This window comes from Hippocampus comes, unplaced genomic scaffold (assembly GCF_001891065.2).
Source record: "Hippocampus comes isolate QL1 unplaced genomic scaffold, H_comes_QL1_v1.1 scaffold126, whole genome shotgun sequence".
NCBI classification, from domain to species: domain Eukaryota; kingdom Metazoa; phylum Chordata; class Actinopteri; order Syngnathiformes; family Syngnathidae; genus Hippocampus; species Hippocampus comes.
The window spans coordinates 6,416-34,115 of record NW_017805409.1 but is presented as its reverse complement, the minus strand read 5'-3'; the positions used below and the strand labels follow the sequence as shown (position 1 = coordinate 34,115).

The 27,700-nt window shown below is 42.5% G+C and overlaps 4 protein-coding genes across 6 annotated transcripts in view; 2 read left to right on the top strand and 2 right to left on the bottom strand.

The window, feature by feature from the left end:
* Window positions 1-5,776: 5,776 nt before the first annotated feature.
* LOC109518085 (MORN repeat-containing protein 3-like) lies at window positions 5,777-7,346 on the top strand. Its single transcript, XM_019873700.1, has 4 exons — window positions 5,777-5,938; window positions 6,019-6,176; window positions 6,379-6,786; window positions 6,902-7,346. Exons 1-4 carry the CDS (start codon window positions 5,794-5,796, stop codon window positions 6,965-6,967), a joined length of 777 nt encoding a protein of 258 aa, XP_019729259.1. The 5' UTR covers window positions 5,777-5,793; the 3' UTR covers window positions 6,968-7,346.
* A 4,773-nt stretch (window positions 7,347-12,119) lies between these two features.
* LOC109518078 (cAMP-responsive element modulator-like) lies at window positions 12,120-20,943 on the bottom strand. Of its 2 annotated transcripts, XM_019873692.1 has the most exons (5): window positions 19,137-20,943; window positions 14,999-15,152; window positions 14,072-14,218; window positions 13,013-13,121; window positions 12,120-12,740 (listed from the first exon to the last, which is right to left on the bottom strand). In XM_019873692.1, the coding sequence occupies exons 1-5, from the start codon at window positions 19,140-19,142 to the stop codon at window positions 12,596-12,598; spliced, it is 561 nt and encodes a 186-aa protein (XP_019729251.1). In that variant the 5' UTR covers window positions 19,143-20,943; the 3' UTR covers window positions 12,120-12,595. The 2 variants fall into 2 exon arrangements, with proteins under 2 accessions (XP_019729251.1, XP_019729252.1); XM_019873693.1 differs by lacking the exon at window positions 14,072-14,218.
* An 878-nt stretch (window positions 20,944-21,821) lies between these two features.
* ift74 (intraflagellar transport 74) overlaps window positions 21,822-27,700 on the top strand; it is a 10,806-nt gene continuing 4,927 nt past the window's right edge. Inside the window, exons 1-10 of the mRNA XM_019873799.1 lie at window positions 21,822-22,096; window positions 22,760-22,899; window positions 23,085-23,220; window positions 23,449-23,497; window positions 23,681-23,779; window positions 23,882-23,942; window positions 24,153-24,212; window positions 24,343-24,404; window positions 27,152-27,290; window positions 27,386-27,448. Of these exons, the coding sequence (XP_019729358.1) occupies window positions 22,771-22,899; window positions 23,085-23,220; window positions 23,449-23,497; window positions 23,681-23,779; window positions 23,882-23,942; window positions 24,153-24,212; window positions 24,343-24,404; window positions 27,152-27,290; window positions 27,386-27,448 (798 nt within the window). The 5' untranslated portion in view covers window positions 21,822-22,096; window positions 22,760-22,770. The remainder of the gene's footprint in view (window positions 22,097-22,759; window positions 22,900-23,084; window positions 23,221-23,448; window positions 23,498-23,680; window positions 23,780-23,881; window positions 23,943-24,152; window positions 24,213-24,342; window positions 24,405-27,151; window positions 27,291-27,385; window positions 27,449-27,700) is intronic.
* LOC109518132 (leucine-rich repeat-containing protein 19) overlaps window positions 24,426-27,700 on the bottom strand; it is a 4,200-nt gene continuing 925 nt past the window's right edge. The window contains exons 1-7 of one of the 2 annotated variants that reach the window (XM_019873800.1): window positions 26,730-26,897; window positions 26,368-26,479; window positions 26,015-26,262; window positions 25,751-25,862; window positions 25,415-25,502; window positions 25,028-25,219; window positions 24,426-24,951 (exon numbers count right to left, since the gene is read on the bottom strand). In XM_019873800.1, the coding sequence (XP_019729359.1) occupies window positions 24,653-24,951; window positions 25,028-25,219; window positions 25,415-25,502; window positions 25,751-25,862; window positions 26,015-26,262; window positions 26,368-26,469 (1,041 nt within the window). In that variant the 5' untranslated portion in view covers window positions 26,470-26,479; window positions 26,730-26,897 and the 3' untranslated portion in view covers window positions 24,426-24,652. Of the gene's footprint in view, window positions 24,952-25,027; window positions 25,220-25,414; window positions 25,503-25,750; window positions 25,863-26,014; window positions 26,263-26,367; window positions 26,480-26,729; window positions 26,898-27,700 lie in introns of those variants that run through there. The other variant, XM_019873803.1, reaches the window with a different exon arrangement.

Below are 27,700 nucleotides of genomic sequence, written 5' to 3'. Positions count from 1 at the left end.
CAGATCCCAATAGATGCCACAAGATGATGACCAAGGAACAGTTTTGTCTAACTGTAGCTCCTCAACGCACTTCAAAGTGTCTCGTTTGTGCCAAGATGGCGCTAAAAAAAATGGAATTGCAAAATTGCATCGTTCCACTGTAGTGTTTCGTACTACACTGCCCTGCCCACCAACATCAGTGGCACGGCAGTGTAATGTGTGCTCGGCCACATTACGGAAAGTTGTCGTAAAACTCCGTTGCTTCCGGCGCGATGACACGTGGATGAGCAAAACGTACTTGGACACAGTCAAGTGTAATGGGGACTGAATGGGGCGCAGGGGTAACAATGCTTCCCGAGGCACAAAGTGAAGGTGGGTGAAATGTCGATGGCGTCAAAAGGAAAGTGAGCAAAGGAATGTGGTTCGATGGAAAGACGTGCATGTGTGTGTGGTTTCTGGATGTATTTTTTTTAGGTAGTTTGAGGGTTTTTTAGTCATCCGTGGAAGTGCGTGCCCCTTTCATGATTCTTGTAAAACTGCAGTAATCCGGGAAGTAATCTGAATGTGGAGGAAATGGTGGCACGTGATTTCATTTGAATCCAGGACTTAAATGCATTACGACTTCAAAACTTTTTTTGTTTGTTTTGTTTTATTTGTTTTGTTTTTGCAAAATGAGTGACAGGAAGAGGAAGTCGTTTCAGATCATTTTGGCTTTACATTTTTAGCTCCAGGATTACATTGTCCTACGCAGGCAAATTGGGAGATTTCAAACAAGTGGCGCCGTACTTATTAGCTCTTAATTCAGTTATTGTTTGTGTTTATCGGTTTTGCTATCGGGTTTTGCTCTCCTCCAAATGAACAGGTCCTTAGAGCAGTTGTAATCGTAGCATTCGAACAATATTCATGTCATCTGATGTATTTAATCTTTTTTTTTTTTGGTCCGCTTGGGGGGCAGAAAAAGCTCTTAAATGCATCCGTCAAACATGGGTAGCGAGCTCCGAGTGTCTGGCAGGTTTATTTACAGGAATAAGAGGCAGTGTCATTTTGTCACCTTAACGGTTCACATGTTGAGGTCCAACACAATCCAACTCGAATTTGCTCTGATTTAAAATACGTTTGTTCCGCAGAAGTTAATAAGTGAAGGTTTTTACCTGTTATTGATACATTAGCATTTCATTGCAATGATCTCAATTGTTATACGAGTGACGTTAACCACTGTTAATAATGTAAGTACCGAACGTGTGCTCCAACATGACTTATTTGCTGCAAATGGGAATGGGTGACATTTCGATTTATGGTTGTCACATTTTTTCCCCTTTGCCGTCACAAAAAAAACAAAACAAAGAAAAAGCAAAAAGTGAATCCTTTGGAATTGATGGTTCATAGTCCGTGGCATTGTGCAACAATCGTCTTATTCGACAAAAATAAATATATCCATTTTTTTCCCAAGAAACTTGACATTGGAATTTAAAAGGGAATTTTCGCTTTAACGCTCAGCACAACCATTGCGCCGTAATCCTTGGATATATAATCGATGATCAAAGTGGGCTATGTCTACCAAAAACACGATCCAACAACTTAACGTGTTCTGCTCTTGATGATATGCGGATATTTCTCATTCATAGTCAACACATTGACACGCATCCTGACGTTCCATTTGAACAAGTAAAATTGGTGAGAATTTAGCATTATGGCGTATTTATTTTTTGACATTTTTGGGCCATGTTTTAGCCTTCCTTGCCTGTAGCCCACTTTTTGTGTCGTTCATTTGGATGGACGTTTTTGATTTTGCTTCATGCTACTATGAGACTGCACACAGATGTACATAGGTATTTTATTGCTGATGCGCTCTCAGAACAAAAAGAAACGGACAACACCAACAAACAGCGGGTTCAAGCGGTCAAGTCGTACCTTGGTTTCGAAACGGAAAGGATGCTTTATCGTCGCATTGAACAAATTATCCGGCGAAAATTACTGTTCTCAAACGTTCGCCTTTTTCATTTGAAAGGGGCCCTTGAAGTGAAAGAATGTCTCAGACATATTGAACGATTTTCTTTTTTTTTTTTTGTATTTATCATTGTGTTCCTGCAGCCTCACAGCTGGTCTGCTCTCATGTTTGAAAATAGTCTCAAAACAAATGTAGACAAAAGCAAATGACCATAACCTACTCATGACTGGTCTGGTTATGCGTATTAACAATCGGGATGGGCATCACAGCCAATACAAAACAAAAAAACCACAAAAACATGTCGAGGATCACATATCAGATGACCGTGTAGGGTTCCAATTTGAAATCAGCGCATGGTTCAAACAGACTCACGACAGCTGTGTAGGTTTGGCTTTTGTAACAAAGGCTGCTGCGTCATCTAGCGCGAGCGCTGTGGAGCTTCATCTCCCTTTGTAGCACTCCGAGCAGACAAAACAAGTGTAGACCTTAATGCTCCTAAATAGTTGTCGTAAACCTGCAGAGCATGCTGACAAAACAATCGGATGTGTTCGGTAGACGTACTTCATGTCATTGACAGAACCTCGTTCTTGTGTCGCTTATTTTTTTTCTTTTCTTTTTTTTCTGGTTTGGAAAAAAAGTGTTTATTGTGACTACCTGTTAATTAGTGACGTGACAATTAAACAATAAATGAAAATGTGATTAAAACGCTTCTCGTGTCCAGGTATCCTTTTTACTGGTTGAGACTTTGTGCTTTCTGTTTAATACACTTTTTTTTCTGTTGAGTCTGGTTAGTTAGTGCCCCTTGTTGCAGGCCAGTCCAGTCCAGCAAGTTGACCGCAAAGGGAGGGAGCAGCCATGGCTTGCCCAAAACCTAGACCGCTGGGGAGACCCCACACACGCCACCCTGAGCTGGCACTCGGCACCAGTCCCAGAGTGCAGCAGGCGAGCGCATCCCTAAATCGTGAGGGACCGATCCCCACATCAGGCGCCAGGGATACTGGAGTAACCCACGCGGAGCCCAGAGAGAGAGGGGAGATGACTCGAGGGTGCACGGAGACCAAACTGAGCGTTGAAACAGAGGGCCAGTTAATCCTCCCCTGGTAGCAAGGGGTTGTGAATGGCTCCAACGTTGGCAACAAACCGCTTGTGAGGACGATAAAGGAGCCTCGGCCTCTTGGGTTGCACACCGCAAGTCCAGGGTCAAGATGATAGAAGTTCGAATACATGCGTGGGACCTTTTTGGCATGCACAGGAACTACAAGGAGAAGATAAAATATGTTGACATTACATTTCCAGATGACTTTTTTTTCACGGGCCGACAGGAATCAAGGATCTCGGGCACCTTCTTTTTTTTTTTTTACAGTCTTACGATTGGTTGTTTTGTTCATTCATGTTACATATTGTTAATGATTCACGAATTACCCCCCCCCCTTGCATCTAGGGTCATACGTTGTAGGCCACTCCCACAATAAGTGAAATCCGCAATATATTGCAATACACCCCATCTTTTTTGTTCTTCTCCATTCGTCAAATATACAGTGTTAAACTGGTGTGCCGCCATCTAGTGGTGCACCGTGGAATTAAAATGGTAATTCAGGGTTTCACCCTTGCCCTCGAAAGGAAAAAAAACAAAACTTAAAAATCTGTGGAATAGCAAGACCCTGACCGTGGAAACTGTGATGGAGGGGAGTTTGAGATTGGGTGCTATTTATTATAGGCTGTGTTTTGTAATTCTAGCCAAGGTGGAGGTTATTCATTCCGATGGAGCCATTGAATGAGACACTGGTGAAGTGAAGTCCCTAGTCAGGTTTATTTTTTTGAAGGGCTGATAGACTAATTCTGTTTTTTGTATCTATAGAATAATGACTGCAGCGTGATCAGCTTAGTCTTCAATTAAACTTGCACGCATGTTTTGGGACTTTGAAAGGATGCAGGAGTACCTGGAGGGAAAAAAAAACCCACACACACAGGCAACGGGCCAATCTGCAAACTCCACACAGAAGAGCCTGAACCAAGTTTGGAACCACGGACTTCTTGACTGTGCCTGCCCGCTTCGAAATGACTAATCGTAGTTATGAGTGAGTAAAAGCACAGCAACCAATGGCCATGAACACCTGGGACTCTATACCTTTCTCGAAGGCTCTGAATGTTGTCATCGTCTTTGTCACACCCTTACATCATTTACCATCACAGACTTCGAGGCCTTTGTTATGTCATCGCTTCACGTTGTACAATCCTACCGTCACCATGCTTGCTACGTTTCGTATTAGGAATACCTTCGCGACCTGATTAAAATGTGTGTTCCCAAATACACCAAACATCTTTCCACGCCATTCAGGCATCTCGATATGTTTTGACAGGTGATTATGTTTGTCCATTTTATATCCAAGCCCAAAAGCTCAGATGCCGCAATCCGAACTAATTCATGTGATGTGCATTTCCCGCAGTGCCCTGAAACCACCAACCTTTGAATGAAGTTCGTTAGCGCCATCTTGCAGATGTCAAGCCCTTGTCGCTTGTTGCTAAATTCATTCACCTCAGGTATGAAGTTAAATGACAGGGTAGACACAATCTAGCTACACACACACACATGTACACATGCCCATTCATGACAGATTTGATGGACGGTTGGGATTGTGATCAATAACGATCCAAATTCCTGTGCAAAATTACCTGCCACTATTAATGATATTTTGGGAATATTACTGTATGAAGCCTTGTGTTATAATTTAGCGTTGTCTTTATCATGATGCAGTCAGAAAACTCTGCATTGTCTTGATATCACTGCTACATACTAGAAAGTGATTGATGATAAGAGCTGCAAAAGTAGGATGTTGTATTTAAGCACGGGACGTTATTTTAGGACGCAGGGGACTGATTGATTAATTATTGAAGGTTAGTTATTTTGTTCGTGAATGTCTGTAAAGCGAATCAACCTTGCATTCATATTTGCAACGACTGTGAATGAATTCAGCAAATCTGTGACTGCAGCAACTCATCTTTACCAAAATATCACCACCAGGTGACCCCAGGGGATGCCGTTCCTTAAAAAAGCTCGACTCAACCTGCCCCGCTCCACAGTCTTGGATAACAGAGCAAAGAAATCCGGGCTTCGCGGAACGGTATTTTCTGTCAATGGCGATAACTACACTGGGGAGTGGCTGGACAATAAGAAACACGGTAAGTTCAAATTGTTTGGTCTCCAAATTCCGTGGCAAATGTTAGCTGCATTACATAGCGTCATCCGGTGATCATTAAAGGTTGGGGCACCCAAGAGTGGAAGTCATCCGGTGCGATTTACAATGGCGAGTGGAAATTTGGGAAACACGACGGCTACGGCATCTTCAGTGTACTCCGACCGGACACCAAGAAGTACATAACGCAGTACTGTGGAGAGTGGAAAAATGGCATGAAACACGTAGGTATTTCTCTCAACGGCGTCGCACCGACTGACACGGCACATTCCGGATCTCACCGGATGACATTTTGCAATTTGTTGAGATTGACTGCTCAAAAAGCCAACTGACCCACTGAGGGCAAAACAAGCCTTGTGTTATAATTTAGCGTTGTCTTTATCATGATGCAGTCAGAAAACTCTGCATTGTCTTGATATCACTGCTACATACTAGAAAGTGATTGATGATAAGAGCTGCAAAAGTAGGATGTTGTATTTAAGCACGGGACGTTATTTTAGGACGCAGGGGACTGATTGATTAATTATTGAAGGTTAGTTATTTTGTTCGTGAATGTCTGTAAAGCGAATCAACCTTGCATTCATATTTGCAACGACTGTGAATGAATTCAGCAAATCTGTGACTGCAGCAACTCATCTTGACCAAAATGTCACCACCAGGTGACCCCAGGGGATGCCGTTCCTTAAAAAAGCTCGACTCAACCTGCCCCGCTCCACAGTCTTGGATAACAGAGCAAAGAAATCCGGGCTTCGCGGAACGGTATTTTCTGTCAATGGCGATAACTACACTGGGGAGTGGCTGGACAATAAGAAACACGGTAAGTTCAAATTGTTTGGTCTCCAAATTCCGTGGCAAATGTTAGCTGCATTACATAGCGTCATCCGGTGATCATTAAAGGTTGGGGCACCCAAGAGTGGAAGTCATCCGGTGCGATTTACAATGGCGAGTGGAAATTTGGGAAACACGACGGCTACGGCATCTTCAGTGTACTCCGACCGGACACCAAGAAGTACATAACGCAGTACTGTGGAGAGTGGAAAAATGGCATGAAACACGTAGGTATTTCTCTCAACGGCGTCGCACCGACTGACACGGCACATTCCGGATCTCACCGGATGACATTTTGCAATTTGTTGAGATTGACTGCTGAAAAAGTCAATTGACCCACTGAGGGCAAAACAAGCCAGAGAGGATGTGTCGAAGAAAATTTCCGAGTCCACAGAAGTGTGAATTAGCTTTGACCTCTCACCTCTTCAGGGCCACGGTTCCTTCTTTGATGTGCACGCGACGTATGAGGGCGAGTGGAGCGAGGACAATCGCAGCGGCTGGGGGAGACTCACCTATAAGTGTGGGGATCTCTACGAGGGCGAGTGGCTTTGGGATAAGGAAGACGGAACAGGCGTTATTCAATTTGGTAAGCTTTTTAATTCATTGCGGCCAAATGACTTGAAAGGTCTAACTTTTGAACTCCGTCGAAGCCCTAACGGGAACTGGTATGAAGGATGCTGGAAGGGCGGCAAGAAAAACGGTCATGGAAAGTTCTACTACGCTGACAAAGGTCTCATTTACGAAGGCCTTTGGGTCAACGGCGATGCAAAATGTGGGACTCTGTCTGATTCTGGGAGAGAGACGGCGCCGTACCCCACCAAGTATCCAATTCCACAGGTAACGTTCTCACTTCATGTTGCAATATGTTCATCCCTCCATCACAGTGAGATCCGCAAAATTTCTGAAGATAGTTGTATGGCTTCAAATGAAAATGTCTTTTTTTTCAACCTAGGTAACACTACTGGACATTCAAAGGGTGTTAAGGGACGCTGAGTCAGTATACGTGGATGAAAGCTGATGGGAAATGACCTTGCTCCAGCGAAACACTTGTAATCATTTGAGTTCATGGACAAAGGGATCAAAACAACGGCCATTGCACAGACAAGAACTGAAAAATGGAGGATATGCATTTGGCCTTTTGTCGCAGTAACGGATTATTTGGACTCACCTTCTGTGTTTGAGTGTGTGGCAGGATTTTAGCCCATGTAGAAGAATTTTGCGGTGAACGTGAACGCCTTGCCGGCTCGTCCTTCCGACCAAATTTATCTTGCGATGCCTGCACGAACCTTTGTGCACTTTGTGAGCCGTGCTTCTAAAGAAAAGGACATGACCAAAAACTTTCTCATAAAAGTCGAAAGCATCGCTGTGTCTGAAATGTACTTGAGGGGCCGACCCAGACGAAGACATTTCTTTGAGACTTTCCAGGGGTTTTGTGTCATTCACATCTTGACGCTAACAAAATATACTCAAAGGCACAATGACGGACTCGGCGGGTCGATGTCGTACTTCGAGCTGTAACGGGACTCCTGTGGACTTCATCTGCGTCCTTGCCAGTTGGTGACGGTTTCAGAAAACTCAAGGTCTTAAACTGGAACTGAACTTTTAACATCCTCACTGGGACTCGGCGCCGACAGAACTTCTCAGGATGAAATTATCGACAAGACTTCAGGGTTCAAAGGCTGCAAACAATATTATGGTGTGACTCGTGGGAGTGGTAACTTGTTTTCACTCTTGCATTACGAGAATAACCCTGTTATCGGAAAACTTGGAAACATGTTCTCTGGTTAGGTCACCTGACAGAATTGCCACTTAGGAAAATCAAAACCTTGTGTACATTCTTGCGTAGATTCCTCAAAGCTGCACAGTGGGCCATGCCGACAATGGATTCTTGATGTCTTGAGTGGCACAGTGATCAGCACAAATTGTATTAGCATCTTCGATTCCAGTGTACCTGTTCCAAAGACGTTCTTAATGAATGAAATGATCGGGCCGACCATCATGAATGCCCTGCCCTGCTTGATGACGGTGTAAAAGAATGTCAGTAGGATCTAGTCGCAATCATGACCCATGGATCACGACCTCGCGCTTGGTTTTCCGGTCTTGCTGGGAAGTGTCCCACCATTCAACGGTCGCAGAGTAGGTCCATGACGCAAACCACCAAGTGACAGTTGCAATTATGAAGTCCTGTGTTCATCTGTGTCGAGACGAGGCCAGTTTCTTGATTTTGCTGAATCGGGAAGTCCAGGGAACATGATAATCCAGTTTCAAATTTGGTAGTCATGTTTCTTGAAGACAATACAGGTGCACTTTGAGGTCTAAAATAGGCTCTGGAAAAAGCAGTTAACTTGGTCAGGGTATCATCTGCCAAGATGGCCACTGATGTTGTCTGCCGTGCTTTTTGAGACACCTGGAGTTGGGATCGTTGACGCAGGGCCGGTAGACACACATTTTCAAATTTACAGACACCCAAGTGAAAATAAAACAGGCAAAAATCAATGAGCTCAGATGGGATATATACAGTTTGACAAGTTAGAGGACCAAGTTAAAATCGAAATCAGAAAAAAAACAATAGGACAGAAAATGCCAAAGGCTTACACACAACTTTTTTTTTAATCTTCAGACATTTTTTAAGCTTCAGGTTTGATCGTACTGTGTGTTGTGTTCTCCGATCATCTCAACGCAGCACGGTGCACGCATAAAAATTCAGTTCGAACATGATCAAACGTAATCCTGCAATAACCGAGATGAAGAAACACAACTGCGACAACCAAGAACCAAGACGCAATTCCTCCGATTGGTCACCTGTTAACCTCATTTGCTACATTCCGTTTCATGTCAGTTGGTCGTGACTTGGAGGTGAGTAGTCTCTCCTCACATTTTCAGTGGGAAATATTGAACTCATTTAATATTTAAAGTTTGGCAGCCACGGCTTGTTTCCAACCCAGTAATTTGGGACATCTTAAGTCTTAATGGACCTTAGACTACAGGACAATTTTATAAAAGCTAAATCTGGCCTTTGTCGTTCTTGGCCGGGAGGGGGAAAAAAAAAAATCAGGACACCAACAGCAATTATCTTTATGTGTACCAGGGCTACATATGCATCCGTCACGACGACGTCTTCGAAGAGTATTACGCTAAGTGACTGAAGGGGACTGGTTTTGCCTCAGTAAAAAAAAAATATATATTGTCGGAATAGGCCATGAGGTCATCATACGTTGTCGATGGACTGAGAGCGTTATGGTGATTTATCAACCAGTACTGCAAAGCATTCTAAATACATCTAATATAAATCTAACACACACACACACATTATATCTATCTATCAACCTAGGTAACACTACTGGACATTCAAAGGGTGTTAAGGGACGCTGAGTCAGTATACGTGGATGAAAGCTGATGGCAAATGACCTTGCTCCAGCGAAACACTTGTAATCATTTGAGTTCATGGACAAAGGGATCAAAACAACGGCCATTGCACAGACAAGAACTGAAAAATGGAGGATATGCATTTGGCCTTTTGTCGCAGTAACAGATTATTTGGACTCACCTTCTGTGTTTGAGTGTGTGGCAGGATTTTAGCCCATGTAGAAGAATTTTGCGGTGAACGTGAACGCCTTGCCGGCTCGTCCTTCCGACCAAATTTATCTTGCGATGCCTGCACGAACCTTTGTGCACTTTGTGAGCCGTGCTTCTAAAGAAAAGGACATGACCAAAAACTTTCTCATAAAAGTCGAAAGCATCGCTGTGTCTGAAATGTACTTGAGGGGCCGACCCAGACGAAGACATTTCTTTGAGACTTTCCAGGGGTTTTGTGTCATTCACATCTTGACGCTAACAAAATATACTCAAAGGCACAATGACGGACTCGGCGGGTCGATGTCGTACTTCGAGCTGTAACGGGACTCCTGTGGACTTCATCTGCGTCCTTGCCAGTTGGTGACGGTTTCAGAAAACTCAAGGTCTTAAACTGGAACTGAACTTTTAACATCCTCACTGGGACTCGGCGCCGACAGAACTTCTCAGGATGAAATTATCGACAAGACTTCAGGGTTCAAAGGCTGCAAACAATATTATGGTGTGACTCGTGGGAGTGGTAACTTGTTTTCACTCTTGCATTACGAGAATAACCCTGTTATCGGAAAACTTGGAAACATGTTCTCTGGTTAGGTCACCTGACAGAATTGCCACTTAGGAAAATCAAAACCTTGTGTACATTCTTGCGTAGATTCCTCAAAGCTGCACAGTGGGCCATGCCGACAATGGATTCTTGATGTCTTGAGTGGCACAGTGATCAGCACAAATTGTATTAGCATCTTCGATTCCAGTGTACCTGTTCCAAAGACGTTCTTAATGAAATTATCGGGCCGACCATCATGAATGACCTGCCATTCCAGTGTACCTGTTCCAAAGACGTTCTTAATGAATGAAATGATCGGGCCGACCATCATGAATGCCCTGCCCTGCTTGATGACGGTGTAAAAGAATGTCAGTAGGATCTAGTCGCAATCGTGACCCATGGATCACGACCTCGCGCTTGGTTTTCCGGTCTTGCTGGGAAGTGTCCCACCATTCAACGGTCGCAGAGTAGGTCCATGACGCAAACCACCAAGTGACAGTTGCAATTATGAAGTCCTGTGTTCATCTGTGTCGAGACGAGGCCAGTTTCTTGATTTTGCTGAATCGGGAAGTCCAGGGAACATGATAATCCAGTTTCAAATTTGGTAGTCATGTTTCTTGAAGACAATACAGGTGCACTTTGAGGTCTAAAATAGGCTCTGGAAAAAGCAGTTAACTTGGTCAGGGTATCATCTGCCAAGATGGCCACTGATGTTGTCTGCGGTGCTTTTTGAGACACCTGGAGTTGGGATCGTTGACGCAGGGCCGGTAGACACACATTTTCAAATTTACAGACACCCAAGTGAAAATAAAACAGGCAAAAATCAATGAGCTCAGATGGGATATATACAGTTTGACAAGTTAGAGGACCAAGTTAAAATCGAAATCAGAAAAAAAACAATAGGACAGAAAATGCCAAAGGCTTACACACAACTTTTTTTTTAATCTTCAGACATTTTTTAAGCTTCAGGTTTGATCGTACTGTGTGTTGTGTTCTCCGATCATCTCAACGCAGCACGGTGCACGCATAAAAATTCAGTTCGAACATGATCAAACGTAATCCTGCAATAACCGAGATGAAGAAACACAACTGCGACAACCAAGAACCAAGACGCAATTCCTCCGATTGGTCACCTGTTAACCTCATTTGCTACATTCCGTTTCATGTCAGTTGGTCGTGACTTGGAGGTGAGTAGTCTCTCCTCACATTTTCAGTGGGAAATATTGAACTCATTTAATATTTAAAGTTTGGCAGCCACGGCTTGTTTCCAACCCAGTAATTTGGGACATCTTAAGTCTTAATGGACCTTAGACTACAGGACAATTTTATAAAAGCTAAATCTGGCCTTTGTCGTTCTTGGCCGGGAGGGGGAAAAAAAAAAATCAGGACACCAACAGCAATTATCTTTATGTGTACCAGGGCTACATATGCATCCGTCACGACGACGTCTTCGAAGAGTATTACGCTAAGTGACTGAAGGGGACTGGTTTTGCCTCAGTAAAAAAAAAATATATATTGTCGGAATAGGCCATGAGGTCATCATACGTTGTCGATGGACTGAGAGCGTTATGGTGATTTATCAACCAGTACTGCAAAGCATTCTAAATACATCTAATATAAATCTAACACACACACACACATTATATCTATCTATCTATCTATCTATCAAGTTTGACATTCTCTCTCTCTCTCTCTCTCTCTCTCTCTCTCTATATATCTATATCTATAGATATATATATATATATGATGATTGGATGATCTGTCTGAGGCTGAATCTCTTTTTGATTGACAGCTAAATGAGCCAATCACCGATCTTTTGGTGTCGGCATCCGTGGGAGCATTTTTCAATTCTCAATTCTGTTCTGAGTTGAACTGGAGACTTCTAATCATCTCAGCGACACTCTCTTTGTTAAAAACGACTAGCGACAGATTCATCTTTTATTTCTGGTGTGTTTTATTGTAGTTGCTTGTGTTCGCAGACTGACTTATATCACCCCAGTTAAGACCCTGGAAAAGACGCCTTGTTGGTATGACAGGGTCACAGATCATTCTCTTGAAAAGGAACGGAGAGTAGAATTCACGTATCAATAAACGGGACACGTTTTATGATGTAGCCCGAAATTGAGCTTCCCCTCCTTGACAGACCAGCATCCGCTACTGGTATTTGATAAATCTCTGTAAATTCTAAAATTCTAAAATACAATTCTAACAATTATACACAGCAGTTAGTGCAAATGTGGGCCAGCACAGTGCAATATGCGCTTCCAAGTTTGTATTCTGGTACAATATGCGAGTTTGTGACAGCAGAGCAGGTCAAGTATATTGAAAGATGTTTTTTTTTTCAACCCAGCTTCCTCATCTGACCTGTTCCGATTATTCTTCGGCAAGGTATAAAGCCCTTAGTGCTCCACAATGTGTCAAGAAGACGGTCGACTTCCTTCCTTGGCATCGTCCGATAGCAGCATTTTTTTTTTTAAGTAAATGAATTAAATGATATTTACAGTCCATGCAGCCATTTTAACAGCCTTATCAAGGGCCGTTATGATGACACATTTCTTTCCAGGTTTTTAACTCTTCCTTCAGAGCCTTATTCTGATTTTCAAGCTTCGCCACACGTTCCTCCAAGCCTTGCACGTATGCCTTTCTCCTCCTCCGATACTCCCGGGCGGCTTCCCTGCAAGAATAGCAAATGTTTAGGCCAACCGAATGACATTTGGTATGGATTTCATAACATAATTCTCGTTTAACCCTTTGTGCCCTTCTATTGTCGACTGACATTTCGATTGTGGGCCGAGCGCCATCGAATTCTGATTTGGAGCTGGCCAAAGTGTTCCACCTTGATCCCAAACGCGAAACAGCTCTGGACCCAACGTTGCCATTTGACTCAAGCTTTGGAAATGTCTGTAAAAAATAATCACTTTCATAATAACATAAATTCCCATCTACCTGTTTTTCATCAAGCTACGTTCCGACTGGTTCCGAGGACCGCTTCCTTGTGCCACGCCCTGTGGGAGGATGGAGTTGGCGTATTGCAGCTGCGTGGCGGTCATGTCACCTGCCAAACCGGCAGAGATAACATTCAGAACTTGCACCCCAACATTTTTTTTTCCCAAGATATCAAACTTAATGCTTATTTCTTAAAAAAGTATTGCTGTTTTTATCCAAAGGAGTACATTATTAGCAGAGATGGGATCGAGTCAAAACGTGCAAGTCTCAAGTTAGTCTCAAGTCGTAGCCTTCAAGTCTCAAAGCAAGTCAAGTCATTTTGTCTTGGGCAGGGCGAATCGCAGCTTATCCTATCGCCAGTCCGTTCGAGTCCCAAAGTTGTCATCTTATTCACGCCGCGTAGTAGGACTGACTGGTCTTTGTAAATGGTCAAATCATGACATTGGTGGCAATTTTTTTTTTCCTTTGGAACCCGCGTGCATGTAAAACACCTCTCAAGATAATGTACTCCAGTTCAACGGTAATTTAACGTCGTTTTAATTTTTTGAGTACCCATCAAGCATTGTTTAGAAGTCATTGCATTTGGTTTTTGGAGTGAGTTTTGAAACATAGATTGAATTTAATTCAACAATATTTTTACCAGGTTCTAATTACAATTACAGTTACTTCATTTTAAAAGCTAGTCTTTTTTTTTTTTAGCTGTACCTAATCATTCTGTACTATTTTTAACTCAAAGCTACCCCAATTTAAAACCGTCACTGAGCATTTCAAAGCACAGTTCTATTTATTACTATTATATTTTCATTCTCAAAGCACGTTTTCCGAACAGCTTGTCCTCTCAATTGGATCGCGATGAACTGAAGTCCATCGCAGTCAACTTGTGAAGCGTTTTCAACACTGCCTCCTTGCATTTAAATCCACACACCTCAGCCTTCACACCACAACCATGAGAAAGCTGCCACTTTTCTATTGGTTTTCGTAACTGTTCCAACTTTTATGACTCCTCCAATACTTAATACCTCCTGTTTGTATGCCGTTAAAGCAATTCAGTATTTGTACCTGCAAGCGGTTGAGCAAATTGCATCTGCAGGTTATCCTGCCGCTCTGTGCAGTATGGAATGGGTAGAGATTGTGTTGGTTGTGTACTTGGCATAGCCATTGTTGCCACCGTCTGTGCTCCCTCATTCTGATAACAGAAAGGACCTCCTTTAAAATGAAAGAAAAGTCTGTCATTTAGAAGCATAAGATTTTAGTTTACATTTTGCCTGGTCTTACATTTTGACAAATGCACCCCAGATGTTGCTGGACACAGAAAATTAAGAGTTAGCTTGTTGGTGTAACAGCTTTACTGTGGTAGTTACAATCGATGTGATGTCGTTTGGATGTCACAGTCACGGGCTAAAAGTCAGCAATGGTCCTATTATTGGATGTTCCGAAAAAAATACATGATCCCAACCAACTGCCCTGCGGTGTGGGATGGGGACGAATGATGAACCCGAATGATCACCAATTAGGAAGCTAATCAGTCACTCTTGCTTTTGCCAGACAATAAATGAAGTCTCCCAAGTCATTCATTCAATGACAAGCGTTTGTATCTGTGACGCAATTACCAGATAAGCTAACAGTCAGCCTCACTTCTTATATTTATTTTATATATTTATTTTTACGACCGCTGTGGCGTCTTTGTATTTTCTGGCAGTTTGGGTGCCCTGCTGCATCTTACACAAGTCAGTCTTAATTCTACCGACAGAAATTTAGTTTGTAGGAAGAAAGTCTCGATTGTCGGTGGTGATATCGTAACGTGTGCGGTGGATGTCCTGTGGCGGTAATCTCAAGTACACCACACACAAAAAGAGTAAGTGAGAACGCACAAGCTTGTTTTTCGTCTCACTTTTAAAACTTTGGTAACGATATTCCGGATTGTTATGCGTATACCTGGATTTTATAGATAACAACCATCATTGACAATTGATAAGAGGAATTTACCTTGTATTGAAGGGAAATAGTTATTCGGGTGATTCCACATGTTTTGATAGTAGCCAAAAGCATTGGATTCAGGAGCGAGCGTCTGCGGGTTGATTGTCGTCATCGCTGTCAGCGTCTGTGCCCCCTCGGTGTTTAGTGTGTGAGATTGAGGAGGCTGAAAAAGGTAAGAAAAAGGAAGGTCCTTAGCAAAGCAATGACCAGAGAAAAGGCCAAGTCACCGCTGCCTTTCCACAAACCTGTCTGGAGCTAATTTTACTTCAGAATGCCTTGATAGTCTTGTGATTACTTCCAGCCGGAACAGGTTCAAGACACCCTGTGCCGGATATAGCAAAGCAGCCCCAGAACATAACTGACCCTGCTGGCTGTTTCAAGTCGATACAATGTTCTTTTGCTCGTACACATGGCACAGGATGAAAACAATGCAACACTTTTGTTAAGTAATGGGGGGGGGGGCACAAAATCACTGAAAAAAATTGCTGAATGTGCTGAAAGGCATACTGAAAAGCCCCAATACTCCTGGGCAGGGGTGCCACTCCACCGAGGTCAGGGGGTGCGATAGCCCCATCACAAATCTGTGCAGCCCCAGTTAAGATGCTCCTGCATTTGGCTTGATATTGTAAAATATATTTCTTGATATTATCATCCCCCCCGATTTATCAGTCTACGCCTCTCCTTTAGCCAGGGATATAGAAATCCTGATGCCGTCCCTGCTTCTGGACAATTTATGACAAAAGCAGTTCCAATAGTTTTTCCTGTGCCTGGTGTACAAAGAAACTGGCACCCAATACTGTGAAACAAATAGCAGGCTCAGTCATGTCCTGAAACAGCTTTGATAAATCTCGCAGCTTTGATAAAAGTTTGTTGGGTGCAAAAAATAAAATCAACCCTCTCAAAGCATTCTAGAGTGAAATTTGCTGCTCAATTAGGAAGCTCGCCACACTTGCATGTCAAGGGTCTTCCAATAGGGTACAATAAAAACAGCTAAAAACAAGTGCAGAGTTGCAGGGTTCGATTACGACTGTGAGGAGTTTGCATGTTCTCCCCGAGCCTGCGTGGGTTTTTCTCCGGGTACTCCGGTTTCCTCCCACATTCCAAAAACATGCCTGGCAGGTTAATGAACACTTTAAATTGTCCCTAGGTATGAGTGTTGAGCGCGAATGGTGTTTGGTCTCTGTGTGCCCTGCGATTGGCTGGCAACCGGTTCAGGGTGTTCTCCGCCTACTGCCCGAAGGCAGCTGGGATAGGCTCCAGCAGTCCCACGACCCTCGTGAGGAGAAGCGGATTAGAAAATGGATCGATGGGCGGAAGAAAGGATACAAAAAGACAGCTCAGAGTTTTCAGCTGTCAGTTTCCGCTGCTAGGTAGTGATGGGTAGACGATACTTCAAAGAGTGTATTACAAAAACTGTGTTGACTTTGTATTGATAGTGTTGGTCAGTCAATAGTGACCTCTGCTGTACATCTGAAATCATGCCGTAAACAAAATGTAAAAAAAGGAAAAACTTGCATGCTGTGAACCCAAAAATTAGCCTGTGAAATAATATTTAAACTTGATTCAATTGCTAGTTCAAACATTTACCTTATGTATGAGATTTGGGGTGCCAAAGTGTTCAATCATATGAAAAACACACCAAAAAAATGGGATTCATTCATACATTTTTATTGAGGAAAAAAATGTTTTTTTAAGTGTCTTTGTTCCAAGGCGATTTCTCCTCTTGGAGACCGGTTCCCCTGTCTTAAAAAACATTTGTTCACAGGGAACACACGAAGGTGGTGTGCAGAAATATTTAAGTCCCAGATAATAAAGCTCTATAATGCCTCAGCATTAAGTAAAACAGTTCTGCAGAGCCGAAACTTCACCTACAATAAAAAAATAAAAAATATCTGAAAACCACGCCCAAAGGAGCAAGAGATTTACCTTATTTGGCATCAGAAGATCAAAATATTTCCAGACTTGTGAACATTTGCTGGAACGATCCATGCAGAAACAAAGCAAAACTCCAACACAGATACGGGCGATGGCACAGGTACAGGTGTCATCTCCATCCAACGAACCGACACCATATCGATATAGTTTTGTTTCCTTCTAAACACAATTTGGCGCGTCACATCAGAACGACACACTACCTATATTGGTCACATGATTTATTTTTTTGAGGGGGTTAAAGTCATGCACGCACCAACGCGGAGTTTCACACGCACTTGGTGCAGCGCTGATGCACCAGTGCCGTTGGTCCCATCACAACCGTAAGGAACAGTGTGAGGAAATAGAAAACCACAGGCACAGTTCTAGTGCAAGCGGAGTGGCGGGACAGTTAGAATAGTTAAAACTCAACCCACAGACCAGCCCCAACGACCTCCACAACACGATCTTGCTGCAGATGGTGACACTGCGCATCGCTCAACTATTCAGTGCACTTTGCACAAAGGAGATGCTGTATGGTAGAGTCATGCGGCAGAAGCCTTTCCTGCGCATGTGTAACAAAAAGAGTCACTTGAGATACGTTAAAGCACATTTGGACAAGCCGGATTCAATTTGTCATGAGGCGCTGTGGACTCGTGAAACTAAAATGGGGAATCATTTGGACCTAAAAGGGGGTGCTATGCACGGCGGAAGAGGAACACGGAATCCGAAGACAAACACTTGCTACACACAGTAAAATTTGGTGGTGATTGTTCCATCATGCTGTGGGGCCAGTGCAGGTACTGGCAATTTTGTTCAAGTTCGCATGGCTTCCAGTCAGTAGATTCTTGCCAACAGTGTTCAAGAATCAGTGACAACGTTGGAAGTTGCGCCGGGGCTGAATACTTCATCAAGACAACAACTCTCAACACTGCTCAAATTCTTCCGAGGCATGAATGCAGAGGAACAAGTACAACGTTCCGTTCTGGAATGACCATCTCACTCCCCAGTTGCGAATATTTTTGAAAACCTGTGGTGTGAATTCAAGTGGGCCGTCCATGCTCGGAAACCATCAAACCTGACGGAACTGGAGATGTTTTGTCAAGAAGAATGGGCAAAAACACCTTCAACCAGAATCCAGACGCTCATTGGAAGTTCAGAAGCGTGGAGAGGCTGTTATTTCTGCAAAAGGAGGATCTACTAAATATCGATGTCATTTTTCTGTTGGGGTGCCCAAATTCATGCATCTGCCTACTTTTGTTTAAGAAACAATTGCACTTTCTGTAAATCCTATAAACTGCATTTCACTTCCCAAATATCACTGTGTTTGTCTGGTATATGATATATTTCATTGAGATTGCTGATTCTATATATATATATATATATATATACATCATATTAACTTAAGTGCCTAAGAGGTAGATATGCCCCCTTTGCTTCTTTTGGAAATAGAAATTGTGCCAATTGATGCATTTTATTTCGTTCGTTAACTTGTCCGTTTTCATAATTTCATCTACTATTCGATTTAAACTTCCAAATAAATCAATAAACTAATACACACTTTGCAGGTGATTGCGGTAGGCTTTATTCCAAAGTGGGCACGCATTGCAAGTGACCTTTGTAGGGTCAAGAAGGGCATGAATTAGTAAAACATGCCAAAACTTACTTGAGCCCAATAACAGAAGGTGAAAGATTCAGAATGCCGTGCACAGAAACTTTTGGAGAAAGCAAGCCAAAAGGCAAAAGCAGTTAATAATAAAAATATTGTATTGTATTGTATTGTAAAAATATTATTAAAAGTAGTAGTAGTAGTAGGAGTAGTAATAGTAGTAGTATCGTTAGTGCAGCACGATGGATAATGTAGGTTGGTATTTAAAAAAATAAAATAAATAACATGTAGGTGTTCGTTCGTTTCTTGTCACCAGAAATGAACAATTCCTTTTTTTCCTGATGACATAAAAAAAAAAAAAAACATTCGTCTTGCAGTACAAATCTATTGTGTGCATCGTACAATCTGAGTTCATATAATGTACAAAAAAAAAAAAAATGGGTGGATTGTAAGCGTTCCATTGTCTAAATAGAATCTGAAAAAATCAACAAAATGGACAAGTACCTCACACTTCGATTTAATTAACTACAGAGACGAGTAAATAAAATACATGGACAACCACATTGATAGAAATGATCATTTGTCGTATTCTCGCCCGACACTAGAACGTGTAATTGTGATACTCACATCCATTGCTGAAACTCGACGGTGCCAAAACTCATGTATCACATGTCTTTTGCGCCTCCTTTGTACGTAAAACTTTACATGATCTTCAAAAGGACAACAAATCTGGCGGAAAAATATCGCAAGGCCAACCGGTCTTCCTTTCAACCCGGGTTGTTTATTGCGTCGAACCTTATGTCACCAAAGCTCTGAATGCAAATATTCTTATTACACTTAAAATGTGCCATAGGGATACTTTGTTAGACGTCACGTAATTCATGCGTCAACTCGACTTTCCGCGAAATTGGTTTTAAAAAAAAATCAAGATGAAACCATTTGCGTGTTTGAATGTGATCCTGCTCTGTCATTTGTTTGCGACAAAGTCCGAACAAAGGGCGCTATTGGCGGACTACAAGATCAAACATGCGGTCTTAAGCATTTTACGTCGGACTTGTCTGGCATCTGTATGACGTGCGCCACACGTGCATTTGCGAATTCATTCAGATATGAATGAATACGCACATGAATAAGCGAGTCGACATCCCCGGGTTGAATGAATCGGTCCTCATGTGACCTACATTATAGTTCACAAGTGGACACCAAAAGCGGTGATTGCCACGGATCATCACGCTAACTTTGCCATCTGAAATAAACAGTTTATTCCTCTCCAGCTATAATCTGCGTCGGGGGGAAAAATACAGTACTACGTAGAAAAATCAAGAAAACTGTTCGTCTAATACATACCTGTATGTGTCTACCATTTTATGGCACACCCTTCCGATTTACAGAGGCTTTAAAATACAGGAATTGATTTTAACATTGTCTATCATTATAATTTTACAGTGAAAAAAAATAGTGTAATGCATGTTGTCTGCCATGCGTGTATCAATGCATTTTCTCTCATATGCATATTTGATTAGATACATCTCGATTGGCATTGCAGTGAAATGCTGATTAACATGATGCAAAGAAGCAGTAAATGGTGTTTTAATATGGCGCGTGTGAATTCATGTTTGGATTTTTATTAGATTATTATTTTATTATTGGCAATACGATGAATAAGAATCAAGTATGATCCTCATAAGAAAATAAGATGAATGTGTACTTTAACCCTTTTGTAGCGTTGAAAACATTTGAGACAATTGGAATATGAAACAACAAACACCTGGGGTTAAAATTTCTGATATATAAAGCATTTTGATTGACTATTTCAAGCGGGAAAACATCTTGCCAGATGTAAATGCTGGTTCAGGAAAACATATAAGCATAGGCAGATGTGAACACACACTAAGAATGTCAAGAAATGTTGAACACTTAAAATTCGTGCCTTGAAGAAGAAAAAGTGAGCTCAATGTGGGTGTAATTCACATATGTACAAATTGCAAACAAGTCTTGCATTTTGCTCATGATAATATTGCAGTTTCAAATTGGCCTAAATTACTGTGGTATGCAATCGGGACATGCGTTCTGACTCATTTGTGGACATCAGGGGGTCTCATCTCCAAACCTTTGTAAAACTTTTCCTTAAACTTTGTAGAAAACGTCACCAGGTCAAGGCGTGATGAAAAGTGGCTTCTTTTGAGTAGGAAAAGGCAACATCGTTTTCCTATCATTCGACTGCGCTTTTCCTAGCGACGTCACCGCGTGACGCAGGCATTGATGACGTCAAAGTCTCCAAGCGCGCAGCTCTCAAGCGTCTTGACGTAGAATGCGTCAACTTCGTCGGTGGCCTCTTGATTGAAATATTGCCGCCGTCGAGGATTATGGGTAACATAAACCCTTTCCTGAACCCATGTGAAAGGTGGGTCAAAGGTGGCATGGAGACGCCTCCTACCCAAAAAAAAAAATTAGGGGGCGAACAAACTTCCTCCCCGGGGGAAAAAAAAAAATCTTCATTGCAAATCAATAAATAATATCCAAAGAGGCCAGTACTCCACACGAGCGGTGTATCATTGCAAAAGTGTCGACAAAAAATATATTCGTAAAAAATATTGACGATTCGAGTACTGCTAAAGTGATTTACACAAGTCCGCCTGTCCTCTAGTCCTCAAGTGGCGTTTTCTGGGATATGAAGCATATCTTCCGTGTCGGACGTATGTGCATGAAGCCAACTAACAATATCGCTTCAAACACGTTTTCCTTATTCTTACAACAGTTCTGTTTACGCAAACTTGAACGTGGCCATTATTGATTCCGACGCTGTGAATCCGTGAGAGTGTCGCGTATGAACTTTTATTACTTGCACACAACACGATCGCGACATGTCATTTTGCGCTGGTAAAAGTGGTGCAACTCGTACCCAAGATGCTCAACAGTGTCCGTGGCTCAACGTGGAGGTATGATGAAGTGTCTTGTTTTATTTTGGACAGTATTTCATATACTGTATTTGTGTTTTACGACAGTGGATCTGAACAGCGTGGATCAAATTTCGTTTAATTTAGTGGCTCACAATTTACTTTTATCATAATTCATACAGTAAAATTTGTATTGCAACACATGCCCACTTTATTAATTTATGATCACATGGGATGCATTTTCAACCACGGAGACGACTGTTGTGGTGTGCGTCAATGAAACGCCATCTCTTGCTGACGTCCCCATGAATTGACGACATAGGGGAGAAAACACACACACACACGCACACACTTACAAAAACAAAAAGCGCTATTTGAAAATTTCATATTTGAAAAGTTATGTTAGCATATTATATATACAGTGTAGAAGTACCGGGACTTGTTACAGATACAGTAAATGACAAAGTAACACAGGGTCTGTCATTACACAATATTGACAGCTGGTGGCAGTAGTACGCCTTTTCTTGTTTAAACGACGCCACAATGTCAGCAATGAAGAAAGCTGCCATGGTAACAACAAAGCCGAGGGTTTCCTGCAAAGTGATTCTTTTGCTAGCTCCGGGGACAAACTTCAAGACAAACGACATAAACTTTTGAAATATTGGCGAAAAAGGCAAACCGGCATTCAAGGTACTGTACTATGTTTTTGCGAAAATCATGTCGCGATATGACAGTGCTGTCTTTTAGTGGCTTGCTGCTTCTCATGTACAAAAAGGCGAATGCTGCAGCGATACAAAACATATAAACATGCATACAGCGGTCAAGTAATTTTTCAAGACAGAACGATCTATACGACGAAATGATGCCCAACAGTAACGCCATGCAAGTCTTGCTTGTATATAGAGGTAGCTGCAGCTTCTATATACAATTTACAGACATGATAGCAAAGCATCCACAAACCGAGGTTGAGCAAACAAATTAATCGGCATTTGCATTGACAGAAGGGTGGTCAATACATTTTACAGCGTTTGTTTTAATGCGTGTTTCAAACCTATTTTTTCATCGCGAGCCGAAATTTGTTTTAATTGTCAAATCACTTCATTAAGTTATCATACGTGCACAGTTACCAAAAGCATTGATTCAAATATTTTGCGAATCACCTGGCTGGCACCATAAGTCAACGCATGTGGGACTGCATTATCCACACTCGCTATGATACAGCACAGTAATATTTCACTTCAACAACAACCATACCAAAAAAAAAAAAAACCCCAAAAAACACATGTACGGTGTGTAACACTTAAACCGCACAAAAAAAGACAACTACATTTACAGTATGTCATGTGTTTACAGGTTACAGCACGATGTCGAGTCAGCGGCCTCCCTCCAGTATGGGTCGGCCGATCAGTCGTACTGGATCAGCGGTACCAGGAAGCGGAAGACCTTTAACAGCAGTTCGACCTCCTCCTACGGCCATACGCATACCAACTGGGGTACGACAATGTTTGCAGTACTTCCACTATGTGTATGTTAGATGTGTTTTTTGTTAAACTACATTTCAGTCTGTTTTCTCAAACTATGCATCACATAACTTATCTTTACCAAGGCTCAGCTGCTTTCTATAAACCACCCGTATTTCCGGTTTTGCTAAATGGAGTTTCTTCTACTCATCCTCCAGATGGTTCCGGGTACGGGTGTTCATCCTGGCGTGAGGGCTCTAATTACTACTACTGGAGTCCTGTCCGCACAGATCAAAGTGACCGATAGGCCTGTGACGCAACAAGGCCTCAGTGGTATGAAGACCGGGTTGAAGGGTAAGAAAGTTTTTCTAGTCGTCACAACTCGCAGAGCCTTGTGGACCCAAAGTGGAAGGAAGCAGGGAACACAGAAATGCATTTTTTAAGTTCATTTTGCGTGTTAGTAAACAGTCTTCATGCATTGAGAAAATGTAGATCTTAAGCACATTTATCGAGCAATTAGGATGCAATGAATTGTCATTCTGTATTGTCTCTCACTACCATGTCATCGCCATCCCCATGAAGGACCTCAGAGACAAATTCTGGACAAGTCTTATTACTTGGGTCTTCTCAGGTAACACGCAGATATTCATACCTCTGCCACTTTCTACTTTTTTTTGGTGAGGGTGGTGGTGATCAAAAATATTTTACCTATACCTTAAATCATTTATATTCACCCATCTGAAAGTGTAGACTGAAGCCGTTACATCCAAGCCCATGACCGGCGTCCAATTAATTGTCGCTGCGATTGTGTTAGGAGTAAGATCAACGAGTTAACCGCAGAGATCGGCAAACTCCACAAAGAGATCGACACCTTCAACCAGGAGAACTCCGTCTACCTGTCCTATGAAAAGAGGTAAGTGGCCATCTCGGTTGGCACAGGTGACTGAGTTGCAGTTGATAATCAATACATTTTTTTGATCAAATTTATGGATCTATTTGTCCATTGTTCCCCCAGGGCTGAAAGTCTGGCTGCAGAAATCAGGGATCTGCAGGGCCAGCTCGCTGACTACAACATGGTAAGCCACCTGAGCTCTTTACACTTGATTTGCTGACTTTAATTAATTTATTTTTTTGCCACGTTTTCCCACATATAGATAAACATGGCGGACCTATGGCGCCTTAGAAAAATACCAAAAGCCTCTTTACCTCAAGTGGAATCATAATTGATCACTATGGAGATCCTTTTGATACATTGACTTTTTTTTTGTTTGTCATTTCATGTGTAGTTGATGGACAAACTCAACACCAACTCAGACATGGAGGAAATGATCAACGACTACAACAGTGTAAGTGTGCTTCGTCAACAGACAATAAGCTTTGCTCTCAATAAATGATCCAGAAAGGACAAAAAAAAAGTCAAAGAATGGTCAATGATCAATTGTAATACCATTTCACTTTTTTTTCCCCTCCAAACAGCTGAAAGCTCAAAATGACAGAGAGGCAGAAAGCATCGACAGCATCTTTATTGAGAGAAGAGAGTAAGTATTTCGGAGGAGTTGAATTTTTGCCCTCAGCTGGCGAGGAAAAAAAAAAAAAAAGGACGTCTCAGCTAAGTAGCCGATTTTCCAGTGAATAGATTTGCTTTCATTAAAAAAATAAGACATTATAAATAATAAACTGAATGATGCTAATATTTTATTGCCTTTGGTGATGCTATAATCATTTGATGTGGCTCAGTCTGCTCCAAGTCTTTCGGTTTAATCCTCACGCCCGCTCGACCTTGCCATTACTCCTCTGCCTTGACGTACGGATCCTCAAAGTAGTGCAGGTCCTCTTCGCCTTCAGGGTGCGCGAAGGTGAACGTCTTCTGGCTCATGTGTCCCCTGTCCGTCTCTGAGTAGATGCTTGAAGCCGCGCGGCCCTCTGGGTTGTCTTCTTGCTGTAGTCGTCTATGTCTGTAATTGTGGAAGAGCCGATACCAGGAGGGGCCTTTGACGGCGCACACGATCAGTATGGATGTAGCCAACGCCAAGGCCGCAACACACGCCGCGAACCTCCAAGTGTTCCCGGGCGCTGGCTTTTGGGCTAGTTTCAGTTGAAAACAGTCTTTTTTTTTAGACAGCTATTCACACGGCTTCTTATAAAATTGGATATTTCTTACCGTTGTTGTCTGGACTGGTGGTCAGCGTAACCTTTGGCAAATTGGGTGGCACCTTTGGTTGTTGAGAGTGCCCTGCCGTGCCGGATGGTGGATTTGAGGGGTCCGCTGATTTTGGATAGCAATTAGTGAGAGCCTCGAAGAGATCCGTTCCAGCTTGTTGCTCAGGTGAAGCGCATGTCGTATTTGTCCCTGCTGTGGATCCAAACATGACAGTGATTATCTACTACGGATTGACCATATATTAGGATTGCGCATTTGACTACATTTAAATAGAAATACAGAAAGAATTGCAGTATTATCACTCCTGAATAGTTTTGCTCCTGATTTATTCATATGACGTGATTCTCAAGATGTTTGTTACGAAAGGCGGAGGTGAAGATTTCTTACCCATGGTGACTCCTGCTGCTCTTATCTCCTGAATGCTGCTCAGCAGAAGGCAGGAGCAATTCCACGGGTTGCCCTGAAGGTCTACCACCTAACAGAGTTCAGAGTGGATCAGGATATTGCCTTTATGGTGATCAAACCACATTTATTTTCCACTTATTCCGGTTATTGTCAGTCGCCAATACAAATGTCCCTTAAAATATATTATTGAAGCTTTCTAAAATACTGCAAAAGCCGTCGTTACAATGACAAAGCTATCGTTGCCACCCCCCCCTCCTCCCCCAAGACTTTTTGCGCAATGCTGTAAATGTCTCGGGATTCAAGTATATGATTCGTTACCTGTAGATCATTAAGCGGTCTGAATAGCTGTGCGGGAAGACTTGTCAGCAGGTTGTGGGACAGGTTCAGCACTCGGAGTGCATCGAGGCCATAGAAAGACTCGGGTACTAGGCTGGAATAAATGTACAGTCATGGCAGTGGTCGTAAAAAGACTTGAACACTGATGTTGACCTTTTGGTCAAAGGATCATAAAAGGAAATTACTGCGAATATCAATATCTACAAAATTGCAGTTATTTATGTATTATTTTAAATGTCTATTTACCTGCTGATTTGGTTGTTGGATAGCGACAGCACGCTGAGGTTGGGCACAACCGACAGGTACCTAGCAGGTATGTAGGTCACCCGGTTCAGATCCAGGTGGAGCTCCACGAGTTGGGGATAACCGGCCAAGGATATTTTGTCCTCATTGGACAGCGTAATCTGATTCCTCTCAACCACAAGACTAGTCACAGATGAGTTGCTGTCGCCGGGGGGGATAGCTTTCAGAAACACGTTGGTTAAGTTACGCACCTGCCACATAAGCGTGAATGGATGGTGAGACCATGAAAACTATACTTGGACCAGCTGGCATTGCTGACTGTGCTACATCAGATCAAAATAAGAGAGAATCCTTACGTGTACATCTCGCACGGCAGCCGTAGCGTGGTTATTCTTTGTCCATATTGCTACGAAAGAGACCAACCACAGTAAGTGGATCAATTGCTGGGGCTGGCCCATAATCTGCCTCCTTGAAATGGAACAAAGTAAAAAGTTTCCGGCACCATTAAGAAAGTGACTGAGGTGAACATAATTCATGCGGACAAACAGAAGTATCGATCGTTTTTTTCAGTGATAGGCAAACGTGCTATTGGTGAGTTAACCCCCCCTCCCCCCCCAACCACACACCCCTGTAAAGAGGAATTACCCGCGAGCGTATTGTTCCTCGCAGCTCTTGATTGTCTTCTCAATAGTATTAAGTATCAACACGAGCCACATACCTTTTTGTTCTGTGAGAAGCAAGATGATGAACTCGCGTGTCAACCCTGTCGCAGCCAGCGCAGCAAAGGACCTTTGCCCGTTGTTGTAAACTCTGAAAAGCTTACATGCAACATTTTACTGGAGAGAACAGTTGTTTGATCACGTCGCTCGTCGGTGCACATTTCCTTGTTCGTGCACAGCCCCAAGCGACGATGAAGTCAACTCTCGCAGCACACTTCTGCACACACATACAGAACATATACAGTCATGCTTTTTATGTTTCATGTTTTTTTTTTTTTTTTTTAGTGTAGTCTGGTATTCTCTTTTTTGGAGAATTTCATTCCGGTTTCTCTCTGACTGTTTCTGACCAAATCTCGGGATCGTTTGTTGTCGCGTGCCTCTTTCCTCCCATCCTTTATTCTCATGTGTCTTTGCTCTGCAGAAGAGAGGACGCCATTAGGGCCATTGAAGAAGAAATCAAGAAGGAAAGGCGTGTTGCCGAGGAGATTGTCCAAGCCATGCCGGCTGCAAAGCAGGAGAAATATTTCACCATGACGACAGCCAATGAGGAGCTGCTACAGGTATTTGTTGTGCCACTTTCTTTGTAAAGTGTGCCCCAAAAATATCCATACCGGCCGGACCGTCACTTTAATTTTCCCACCTCATTCTGTCCCAGGAGCTGGCTCTTCTCCAAGAAGAACTGGATGCCCTGCTGACCCGGAAGGAGGAATACGAAGCGGTGAGTTAGTTCAAAACAGAAGAAAGGCAAACAAACGGAAGAAAAGAACAATGGCCGGCCCTGGCGCCTGATCTGCGGATTGAGGTTCGAAGCATCTCTAAGCGAGATTATCCTCTCCTGTTCCATCCCCTTTTTTTTTTTTTTTTTTTTTTCTTAAAAACACCAGAAACGCATTTATACGTTTTGGCACTAAAGGATAGGGTTTTTGCAAACATATTTTTCCGTTTAGACATTCAGTGAGTGCAAATGCGA